The 12424-nt window shown below is 37.9% G+C and overlaps 1 protein-coding gene across 1 annotated transcript in view; it reads right to left on the bottom strand.

Annotated features, from left to right (window-relative positions):
- Window positions 1-12414, bottom strand: part of HSPA14 (heat shock 70kDa protein 14) — a gene marked incomplete at its 5' end in the record, with an annotated part of 13175 nt that extends 761 nt beyond the window's left edge. The window contains 12 exons of the mRNA XM_009575872.1: window positions 1014-1084; window positions 2083-2256; window positions 2656-2871; window positions 5152-5254; window positions 6546-6701; window positions 7605-7766; window positions 8585-8689; window positions 9853-9943; window positions 10064-10157; window positions 11014-11062; window positions 12110-12192; window positions 12283-12414. Coding sequence (XP_009574167.1) covers window positions 1014-1084; window positions 2083-2256; window positions 2656-2871; window positions 5152-5254; window positions 6546-6701; window positions 7605-7766; window positions 8585-8689; window positions 9853-9943; window positions 10064-10157; window positions 11014-11062; window positions 12110-12192; window positions 12283-12414 — 1436 coding nt within the window. The remainder of the gene's footprint in view (window positions 1-1013; window positions 1085-2082; window positions 2257-2655; window positions 2872-5151; window positions 5255-6545; window positions 6702-7604; window positions 7767-8584; window positions 8690-9852; window positions 9944-10063; window positions 10158-11013; window positions 11063-12109; window positions 12193-12282) is intronic.
- Between the last annotated feature and the right edge of the window lie 10 nt (window positions 12415-12424).

The raw sequence follows: 12424 nt of genomic DNA, 5'->3' as shown, positions 1-12424 counted from the left end.
TACTCTTTTTCATCTAAAGATTACTAAAACCCCCTTTAAAATAATGCAGGTTTTCTGCACTACACAGTTGCATACATAACCCCTAAGATGTTTTTCTTATCAATGCTAAGTGCGAATCTCTGTATGACTAACAAGGTATTTTAGGTGAAGTCTATTAATAGAGCATTAATACACCCCATAGTTAACATAAGAAAATGAAGTACTGTGAACTCAAATAGCAAGTAGGGATTTCGTTTTTCAGCAACATCTAGATAACTTTCATATTATTTAGAAAAGCAATATGAACTTCAGGACAGTCCTCAGAAGACAAACATACTTTGACTACTTAGAATTCCACCTTCTGATATCTTTATAAACTATTTAGACTATTTCAAATGAGCCCAAGCACTCCTATTAGGACCTAAGAAAGAGAAACTTCTTCAATATTATGTCATCCCCATTCCCCACCCCACCATAAGATACTTCATATTTTCACCATAATAAACAGGCAATTCTGTAAAATGTATTTACAAAGCCTGATTTCCTGTGGCATTGTTTCTCATGCTTAACAAGCCTGTCTCTGAAAGGATAGAGCCACAAGTTTTCATCACAAATGCTGCATGTGAGAAGTCCTTCATGGATTCCTTAGCAACTAATACAGACAGATTCTACTTGAGTTTTTCCTAAGAGTGTGGGCATTTAGCAGAATTCCCTGACCCCTTCCACAGGAAGTTTGAGATCCCGACTGCTCTCAAGCATGCTTAAAATGATCAACAGCTCAAAAGTTGCTAAAAATCATCTATACAACTGTGCTAAGTTTTATTTCTTTAGGAATCAAACAATGAAAACACAGAAGGTACTGCATAAAAACTACATTCCTACAGAATTTACCCCTGCTAGGACACAGCCCTGTCAGCAATAAAATGCTGAAATTTCTCAACAGAAAATTAAATATTGTGTAACAGGAGAAAAGACTGCTTGTCAGATGTATGACACAGCAAGTTAAACAGCAGAACAATAAATATTTTGGGTACCTTTTCATAGTGAGTACAGTTAGTATATCATGTAGGCCATCCTCCTTTTTATCTAAATCCTGGAGTACAATCTATTTAAAAAAAAAAGATGTTAAAGTTCTCTAAATCCTTGCACAGCAGTTTAATGGAAGTGACACAATAGCTAAGGTGTGCAATTCGTTCTGTTTAGCATCTCTTACTAATAATTCAACACCAAAGCATGCCCTAGTGGACTTCACTCACCCGTAGTGCAGATCCATGCATTTTTAGCTATTTGCACCACTGTTTCAGTGGTTTTGTTTCAGGGTCTATCACTAAGATCGCTGGAGTACCTGCAACTCCCAGACTACAGTAAGAGCTGAGCATGTTCCTTTACTTAGGATCAGTTCTGTAACTATTAGGTAACATCTTTTCCCTATCTCCTTAAAGATCTTTGAGCAGGACCAAGGTGGAATAACAATTTTCTCAAGTATTCCATCCATTTTAGCCACATCTGTCCCCTCCCTGATGCTTTAAGTGCACCAAAGCCAAGGTAAGCACATCATCACTGTTTCAAACAAGCTGTGTTCTCTCAATAGGTTGACTCCCAAGTAGTATCTTTATATCGGGTAAGGATTTAATCATATCATCCTACCACTGTGAAAAATCAAATGTGGTATTTAATACCAAGATCCTGTCCAATCTAGGAAGATCAAAAAGTTATCAACAGTACATACACTAGCTACATCATTACCTCCAGCAGTTTTATTTCTAAAATGTTGGGGATCTGTGCGCTACTGGAATGACTGGTTATGATCTCTCATCCCACGTCAGGTTACTGCAGTAGTGCCAAATGTCAAACCCAGTCAGCCATTTAGAAATTCAAAAGGCAAACTTCAATTTCTTTAAGAAGTGCTTCAACACTTCGTAACACATTTATAGAAGAGTGCTTAAAGACCATTTCCAAAGAGATGCATGTAATTCTAATCTTGTAACAAGAAGTTTTGATAGGGGTGGGATTGGTTTTGGTTTTAATTTTTTTTTTTTCCCAGATCCATTTGATTTCCAAGTGGTTGATATTAAAAGTGCATACGAATGTGTACACACTCACCTGTGCAAATTTATCTTCTTCATTCATGGGACTTTTGCCCAATGACTCATATAGTTCAAGGCATACAGAAGAAGTGTTTCCAGGAGCATGCAGGGTGTGCTGCCTTCGAGCTGGTAATGGTGTCCCTGATGGAAATAGCACTGTGAATTTGTCAGCCCCTGACTCGTCTACGCCCTTTAAAAAGAAAAAAAAGTTCATGCCTTTCTCTAAGTACTTTAGTGAGCTGGAAGTGTTACAACAGTGCTCCATGAGAAAAGAAATCTGAGATTCATTCTCTCTGCCACATTTACCATCACAGCAAGTTAAAAAAAAAAAAAAGACGTTCCTATAAATAAATGAAAAAGTCCAGCTATTACAATATAGCAAAGACACAACCTATCTCCCCTTAAAATCAAGCAGTTTTTCCTGTCAATTTTTTTGTCGATAAACCTAAGTTACCACTTACTGCTGATCTACAGCCAATCTGTAGAACTAGTAATAAAACAATACTGTTTCTCTAACATCAATCATGCATAAGTAGTGCTGTATATTCATTACAGTAAAATTTTCTAAGTTAAATAATTTTAGCCATACCTTAAGAAGAATATCTTTGGCGGAACACTCAATAAAGAGTGCTTCTTCTTCTAACAGAGGATTCTCTTTCCCCAGCAGAATTCCTGCCTCTATGGCTGCACCAATGGGAATAACTTCATCTGGAGGAATTGAATTCAGTAATTCCACAGTTGGAAAAATGTCTTTGATCAGCTGCTGTAGCTTTGGGATTCGAGCAGACCCACCACACAGAACCACCTGGAAAACATGTCTTAATGATTTCAAATCTTTCTTCTGACAGATAAAACAGACAGGTCACAACCTGCAATACAGAAATGCAAATTGCTCTGGGATATTTTATCATCTGTAGTTGTTGAAATAAAAATTGATGCTGTCTTTGCTTGACTTCTGTTACTTTTGTATTTGAAATTCAAGGAAACAGCTTGCGAGTTTGAAATGGTATCCTGAATAAGTGTTTCTTATAGTAAGCATCAGCTAGATGAAGTAACATTTTAAAAATTGAGGAATTCATCACAAAATAACATCAGGTTGGAAGGAACCTCCAGAGGTCACCTAGTCCAATCTCCTGTCCAGAACAGGTGCAGTTTTAACGGGCTGCTCAGGACCTTATCTCCATGGATATAGATCCCACAGACTCCGTGGGCCTTTGTTTCAGTGTTTGATCACCCTCACACTACAAATTCTTTTCTTGGCATCTAAAATTTCCCCATGTTGTAACTTGTGCTGCTGGCCACTCACCCTTCCATCATGCACCTATAGGTAGGAGTAAGTCAGGTTTTGTCTCGTGTACGCCTTCCTATCAGGTAACTGTAGGCAGCACTAGTCTCCCCTGAGCCCTCTCTTCTTACAGGTGAGCAAACCCAGAGTGGCTCCAGTAGGTCAGTGCCTTTCATCTCCCGTGAAGCCCAAAAATGATGAGATTGTTATCTGGGCACTCTGTCCAGGTGCCAAAGAGGGAAACAAACGCTATCCTACACCCATGGCTACACCCTTGCTATTACAGCCCAGCATGCAATCGGTCTTCTTTGCTGCAGGGGCACGCGGCTGACTGCTATTAAACTTACTGTCTATTAGAACCGCCACGTCTTTTCCTGCAAAGCTGCTTTCTAGCAACCGCTAGCCTGTCCTGCTGCACAGGATTATTCCATCCCAGACTCTACATTTGCCTTTGTTGATCTTCGTGATGTTCTTCTCCGTTGGACTAGATGATCATTGTAGGTCCCTTCCAACTGAAATATTCTATTGTATTATATAAATTTCTCTCACCTTTTTGAACCCCTCTAAATAGCAGCCTTGACCTACAGTGGTATTGATTGCTCCCCTCATTTTGGTACTGTCTGCAAACTTGCTGAGAGCACATGCTACCCCATCATCCGTGTTATTAATAGAGACATTAAATAGTATTAGCCCCAGCATCAAATCCTGAGGGATGTCATTGACAACCAGCTGTCACTTACTCAAGAAAAAAAACCTTAAAACCCTTCTCTTACTACAGTAACTTTGTTGAGATCAACCACATCTGGAAACAAAGATAATTCCCACTTTTCTTCATGTAAAACATAACTTAAGAGTTGTAAATTAGGTTCATTTATTTTACATTTGAAGTGCCCCCGCCGTCCCCCAAAAAAGCATTGAGGCCTGAGAGGACAGCACATTGGGCCACTTAAAAAATACTGCCACCAAAAAACAAAAGACGCTCCCTGAACAATGGCCTAGGATACTTCATTATCCCACCAGTGAAACTCAGATGTGACACAGCAAACACTAACGAAGAGTCTGAAATAGCATCAAGTATCATTAAAAGTGCCAGCTAGCTTTTGCTGCAGAAATTTCACCAGGAATAAATTCCACCAGCAATAAATGCCACCAAGCAATAAATGCAGCACTATTTGCCACACACAGGTGCACAGGGGTTGAGATAAAGTTAGTCTCTTGTATCAAAGTAAAAAAGACATTGGAATGAAACTGGTAATGTTTCTTACTTTATTCACCATCTTTGGCATTAAAACACTCTATGGTTTGGCATCTAATGTGTTCCTAAGTTTTTTAAGCTAACAAGGAAGAACACAGGCATCAAGTAGACACCAAGTAATTTGTTCAACTCATAAGACAAAAAAAGTCGAAACTCGGGCTTTCTTCAGAAGTGTCAGCAAACTCTATCCAAAGCTCAGTGAAGCAGAAGAAAGTCTATGCACTAAACTTAAAGAAAGTACTCCTCAGCTCTACCAAGAGTCACACAAACACACCAAATGGAGACAAATCCTCTAGCACTTACTCAATATGCAGCAGTAAAAACACATCGGTGACTCTGACTCTACCTTACACTTAACTCCAAGTAACTGAAATCAAAGCAAAGACAGGAGTTCTAAAGATCTTGAGTCGACATACTTTGTTGGATCTGAGCCAAAAATGCTTAAACACATCATGAAATAATTTCAGTCTGCAAGGAAAACAGGCCCCATAAATATTCTTCCCGTGGTATAAAGCATACTACAGACAAATGATTTCTATTATTACCTTATTAATATCATCTGCTGTAAATCCAACTTGCTGCAAGAGCTTTTTAATTGCTTCTACACATTTACTAAAGAGTGAAGAACAGATAAGTTCAAACCTGGCCCTAGAAGGGGGGGAGGAAAAAAAAAAAATTCAAGAACTGTCATCTCATCCATGAGAGACAAACACCTGAAATGGAAGAACAATCATTTTTAGAATATACTTTGGTTCTCTAGCTATACCTGGTACTAAGGAATTTTTTTTTTAAAATCTTATTTCCCAATTACTAATCTTAACGAAATTATTTTTGTTTGGTTGTGAAAATATCTATGCTACTGATTCCATCATTAACACCTACATGGAATGCACATTCATTCTTCTTCAGTGTACTCTAGAGAAAAAACAGTATCGTTGTCTTGACTCATATGTGAAAAAAAAGCAAAAATCCTGGAACTGCTTCATCATCTTTAAAATGGAGACACAAAGACTGAAAGGTGCCTCTTGAATTTTCAGAGGCAAGTCAAGCTGTGTCCCGATTTGCACGCAGGGAGTAGGTACTCAAGCAAATTGAAAAACAAACTTGTGCTTGCTTCGGGCTCCTTCAAGCCTCAAGAGGAAATTTTACTCTGTACAAATACAGCAAGTCAAATTCTGCAACGCTAGTCCACAGGACTAGCATCCTTACCCAAAACTGAGCCAAACAAGTTATACAGCATTGCTTCTCACACTTGCAAACATACTGTGCCTTATTTTACCAGATCCAACTGCTGCAGCAGTGGATGCACAGTTCTGGAATTAAAAAGTCCGTTTCTAAAGCTGCTGCTGACTAAAAGAGCAATCAAAGTTAGCTAAAGACCTCAATAAGAGATCATTCTAAGAGAGAAAAGACTGAAGAGTAGGACACAGCAGTATGAACAAAAAGACAGAAAACATCTTTCTACTCCAGCTGTTAAATAGAGGCAACATCAAGACTTCCATGACTCCTATCATTCTGCAGCTCACTTAGACGAAAGAGTCCAAAAGTCTTCTTTTCTTTAAGGAAAAACCAACAACAAAAACAATAATGGGAGAAACCCTCTCCCACCTTGAGTAATTACAGTATCTATTCCCCTTTCATCAACAACCAGACTCCAAAGATGGGGTCTCCCTGTGCCTTTTCACACTTTATTTTCTAACCGTTAGGGCAACATTGTTAGTGTTACTACCCTCGCATGGTTCGCATCATAACAGAACCATCAATATGAAACAAAGCTGAAAGCAAGCAAGTCGGTCTCCTATCTTACTTCCATTTCTAAAATTAATGCCACCAAAAAAAAAAAAAAATATCTCAAAGCTTATTGAACATCCTAAATACCACCTAGAAATATTTCAAGCATAGTTTTATATAAAAGCAATAGCTTCAAGATTTGTTTTACCTGGACACGTTACAATCAAAATCCAATCCATCATACAGTGAATCTACAAAACAGTTTGCACTTCCCAGGGTTGATAACGAGTGCTTTGCAATATCAGCGCTGTTCATTAACTTCATCATGGCTCTGGGATTTCCTCTAATATCATGTTTACAAGACCTACATTTAAAAAAACCCAAGAGATATCAGTTTAGAAAGGCAGGCATTTGAGTGATAACGCTAACTTTCTGAAAGGAAAAATAGGTTAAAGCTACTGAACTTTTTTTCTGTAGACATTTTAGTACTATCTACAATGCCACTATTGAAAGCTCACAAAGAATAGAAGTGTCTATTTCAATTTCAACTGAAGAACACTGTGTAGAGGCACCCTGAACTCAGGCATTAGTATTTACCATAGAGATTTAAGTCTTTCTGAACAGTTTCTCAGCTGAACAAATCCTCTAAGTGACTGCAAGGAACAGCAAGAAAAGGCCTGCAAGTTAACTAACTTTAACCACAGATTAAGAAGAAATAGAACACCGAACATTAGACATGTCAACAGAATAGTATGTTTCATCCAAAAAGTCTCCTGTGATAGTATGCAACTGACCACCTCAAGATCGCTAGAGCTAATGGTAATGCATTTGTTCATTTTTGTTCATCACAGGGTGACATGCCATACAGACTTCAGTCTGATGACCCAAGCCCGCCACGGTCCTTCATGCCAACAAGAAAAACAAACCAACCCCACACAGCTGAATTCCCTGCCACCCCAGAATCTTGTGACTGAAAGGATGTAAGCAGCGTGTAGTCACATATACCACTCAAAACACAGAACAGTTCATAGCTGAGCCCTTATAGTTCAACAGTGACTTCAGGCAACATCTACCCAAAACCAAGTATTTCCCAGCCTTCCTCCTTGGCTCCCAACAACTGACTGTTCCTTTAATATCTTTATTTGAGCCACTTCACTCACAGACTGCTAGATCTGACAACCTAATATGATTTTTTTTTTTTTGAAAGCAAGCATCAGATAACGAAGTTCCTGTCCTAACAGCAACATGCTTGGAATTCAAAACCTACCTCTGAAATTCAGAAGCTAAGTGTTGTGCTAGAGTTTCTGTGAAGCAAACTCCACCAATGCTGTCGTCTGTGTTTGTAGCAAGCACACGATATATTCCACTGTTCACTTCTATGACTGTGATAGAAAGCGATGTTCCACCAAGTTTATAAACCAACACATTGCTGCCATGGTTTAAAAAAAAAAAAAAAAAAGAAGAAAGCAGTATTAATAAGCCATCTAAAATTATATTTACTTTGACACACTTTCTGAAAAGATGACCACCATATAATGTATTGCAAGTTTTAATCAGTTTTGTCAAGAGCATTTGATTTGGGGTGTTCGTATTTAATGCATCTTAGTACCAATGACTACTTGGCAACGTTCCCTAAAGAACAAAATTAGTCTATTTCATACAGTGAGAGTAGCCAATGTTTTTCCTACAACACCATTGAGAATTGAACATTACATTCAGGATTATAGGCAAGAATTTTATGAGAAGGGTAAAAAATATCAACAAAGAAGAAAAAAGACAAGACACCTGTTTGCACTGACAGCAGTCTTTGCTATTTTGAAAATCTTGTGAATTATTTGAATATTCATAAGGGAAACCCACTGCACCTTCTGAACCAGCTTTAGTTCTTCTACTGTATGTAAAATGACCCCATCTCCCACAATTAAAAACCAGCTATGCCAAAATCTGTTTAAGAAGGGATGCATTTTTCTTCAAGCCAATCAGCTCACTAAAGAGCAAGACAGAATCTGGGGACAAATCTTTAAAGACAATTCTAAAAAAATAAAAACCAGAACAAAGGGATTTAAAACACTACGGATTTACAACTTCTAAATTATTATTGGCTTTATTGAAAGAAAAAAGAAGAACAAGCCTCAAATCATTAATTTTGTATTGACTGCTAAGGCAACACAGCATTCCCTCATTTAAGATTTCTCAGGATTTAAGTACAGCAGCTTAAATTTAAGAAGTAAAATATTAGGATTTTACCTTTTCCCAGTGGGTGAATCTTGGCCAATTCCATACGCCAGGAGAGCTGCAGACGGCTCATGAATTAATCTCATAACATTAAATCCAGCAGCTGCAGCTGCTTCCCTGTGATAAGGCATAACAGCATTTCATTTTACTTTAATGATTTCACTATAGTCACGCACGCTATTAAGGTTTCATCTGAACTACATATGTCACCAACTCAGAACTTGGTTACAGCATGGTATTAAAGCAAAGCGACTGCAAAAGAAAGGTATCAAGAAGCTCAGTTGCTACTGTGTTCTTCAGGCAGTTGGATCTGCTGTGCGCCTACTGTCAAAGAAAACACTGACGTATCAGCCTACATACCCTGAAAAAACAGCAACCCCCCCGTCAACTACAAGATGAAAAACTTGCTAACTTATCTTCAGGTGTGGTATTAAAAGTTCTTGGTACATTACTTCAACAGATACCATGCTAGGAAAATTGCTTTTACTTCCAAATCAAATTACCGCACCTCACTTCTAACATTTTCTTTACATGTTTTCTTGAAACTTCAGTAACCCTGGGACTGCCCTACAAGTCATTTCCTCCACTTTGACGTTATTTTGAAACTTGTATGCCAAAGCAATAGAATGTTTCATTATACATACTGCAAATACCCAGCTCACTGATGTCTTATGAGCAATGTAGCATGCTTTAAATATTTCATGACAGTTCAACATAAGGGATTCTACATACCAGAAAGTAGAAATAGATGCTGCCAGTTATGCACAGCTTTAAGTCTATTTGTGTCTTCATACGGAAGAACTTTTACAGCTACACTTCCAAGAAGAACTTCCAAGTAGAATACTGGCGTGTATTCCATATGTGCTCTCTGATAACAGCCCTCAGTGAAGTCATGTAACGCCATTTGGTTTGGTGAGTATCGTTGTATGAAGGGATGGGAAATTATGGAAAAGGGCTGAGAAACTATTTGCATTTCAAAGTGGACACTGAAGATCCACTAGAAATAACATCTGAAATGACATTCTGTCCTTGATGATACCAAAATTCCCTCTCACTTCAGTTGATTCAGAATTTCATTTTGGTTACAACAGTGAATTCCATGAAAGGTTTCTACCTTCTACCCTAGGATTTTTATCTCTTATTTTCACATTTTCCCAATTCAAATAGCATCCCAATGTCTTGACTGACAGTCGCAAGCTGAAGTCCAGCAGGAGAATCCCCACTGCTGATCTGCCAGCCGGTCTGCTTTAGGCATATTAAATAACAGAAAATCCTCTTACCCAAGGGCATTTTTCTGATTCTCTCCAAAATCAAATGGTACAGTGATAACAACGTCATTTACATCTGAACCCAATGCAGACTGAGCAGTTTCTGTTTATAAACATAGGCAGAACACGTTGATTAAAAGCAAAAAAACCAATCTATCACATCTTAAAAATATCAGGACAGATTAAAAAACTAAAATATGTTTTAATTTTACTTATTGTATACCTTTCATTTTACTGAAGATGAGTTTTGCCACATCTTCTGGGTTAATAAATTTATTATCTATTTCATATTGAAGTTTTCCATTCTTCTCAATTATCTGTAAGCAAAACCAACATAACTTTGTTAGATACGTAATTTGGTCATTAAGAAAAAGTAATGTTTAATTTAGTTTCTGTTCAAAGTAAAAATCATTGGACTGTGTAAATACTTTCTGCGTTAGTTACAAGAGAATAAATAAATGCTTCCAAGAGGCTTATCAAAGATCACAAAAAACCTTGCATTATCCAACAGACATGACAGTGACATTCATATGGACTTAAAGACTCCAGATTTTCCTTTTCTATTAAAAAGTTTTCTTTCGTACAAAAGCAACGTTTAGAACAAAAGTACCTTGCCTGCTTACATTCCATAAGAAAAAATAACAACTATCTACATAAGCCCGTCAATAAGAACAGTCAAAAACCAGAAAAAAACTCGTTCCTTCTTTAGGAATGTATTTTCCAGGATAACTTTTCTCTTGTTTTGCAGAAAGTTTTCTAGTAACAAGCACAGTATTATTCAAATTCAATACTGAGATTAAATCAAGTGGTTAAGCATTTTTATCACAAGATGCTGTAACCTGAGCATCTTCCACCAGTGCTAAGAAACACCACAACACTATTACCCAAATATATTAAAAATCATCCGTTTTGAGAATGGCCAAGAGATATATATAATTTTTCTGTTGGACTATATTACGATGGCAGACCTCAGAACACGGTGAAGTTCTCTACTTTATAAAAAGAGAAACATTCTATACAGCAAATGGACCTCATATAAGGAGAGCTGATCAGTACAGAACACAAACATGGTGTGGCACAAACAATTTGTATATATGTGTATAACGTATATATATAGTGTATAAAATGATACAAGTTATTATGAGAAAAACAAAAAAACTAGATCATACTCACTGAACATTTGCTTTCTGCAATGTATTTCTCTGCCTGTGGGTCACCAGAGCTGTCCAGACAAATTCAAAATAACAAAATAAATCGTATGCTCAAGGGTAATTGCACAAATTCATCTTGCTGATGTTCCTTACAATATAAGGTCTACAGCACATGAAGCTTTACTTCAACCAAAATTTCTGCTTCCACTCTACGGATACATTTATACAGGAGAAGAAAAACCAACAGTTCTGACTGCTGGTATCTTTCAATCCCCTTTCCCCAAAGTAATGATAGAAAAAATACCTACTAGTTAGTGAAAAGGGAAAACAAACCCCACACATTGCTTTAACCTGCTACCCCCAATAATCATTATAAAAGGTTTTAGTGGCACTTTTGTGGCATTGACTGAAATAACGTGACAGCAATAAGCTAATTATCCTTAATCCTCTACTAACTATGTAAAGTTATGCATCTGAAAAGTGCTGAGAAATACATCAGAACGGACATCATCTTGCCAAGTCCTTTCAATGAAAGGACTGTAACACACAGCGAGGTTATCACTGAAAAGTTTTGTCACATCTCTGATGTTGGACCTAAATCAGCAAGTTTAGTTCTAGTATCACTGTAACTGCCGGCACAAATCATCACAGCTCCACCGACTGAAGAATCACAACAGGTATTACGTCAATGTGTTTCACGACTGTAATAGAAGACAATACAGAGTTCCATGCAACTAAAACCATGGTGGATTTTAGCCAGAGGAAAACGTCTAGGTAACAAGAAGACATTTTAGTTAAGAAACTTAAGTGTATCTCAAAAGCATATATGCTTGTTAATAAATAAACTGTTAATAAATTTCACAATTCGATTTCACAGACAAATTCAGATATAAAATACTATGCATCTCTTTATTGCTGGAATGAAATATAGAGTAAGAAATTCATAATATAATGAATTTTTAAGATCTGACATACCCTCCTGTCAACGCCAGGTTAACTTAACTACTATCACACTAGATTAAAATGCCTTCAACATCGGTGCTGAGACTATGTTTCACTGACCAGCTTTAACGGGGAGAACTGAACTTCTCACCTTCCCTTTCACACTGTTCTCTTACCTTCGCCCAAGGATCTGCTTTACTTTCACTACGGTGTTTGAAATATTTCTTATTCTACTTTGCTTTGCAGCTAAGCCAACAACCTGAACGAAAAATAAAGAAAAAAAAAAGAAGTGAGCAGCAGGCAGAGCCCCCCTCCACTCCAAAACACCACCAGGGAAGGGAAGCCTCACCTCCTCGCTTTCCGAGAAAGCGACGACCGCAGGCGTGACCCTGTCCCCGGCGTCGTTGGCGACCACGTCGGCGCGGCCATCCTGCGGACAGAGGCACCACCCGTGAGCCGCCCTCAGGACACCCCGCAGCCGCCCCGCGACC

The sequence above is a fragment of the Fulmarus glacialis genome, unplaced genomic scaffold (genome assembly GCF_000690835.1).
Source record: "Fulmarus glacialis isolate BGI_N327 unplaced genomic scaffold, ASM69083v1 scaffold37264, whole genome shotgun sequence".
NCBI classification, from domain to species: Eukaryota; Metazoa; Chordata; class Aves; order Procellariiformes; family Procellariidae; genus Fulmarus; species Fulmarus glacialis.
This window is presented reverse-complemented; position numbering and strand designations above follow the sequence as displayed.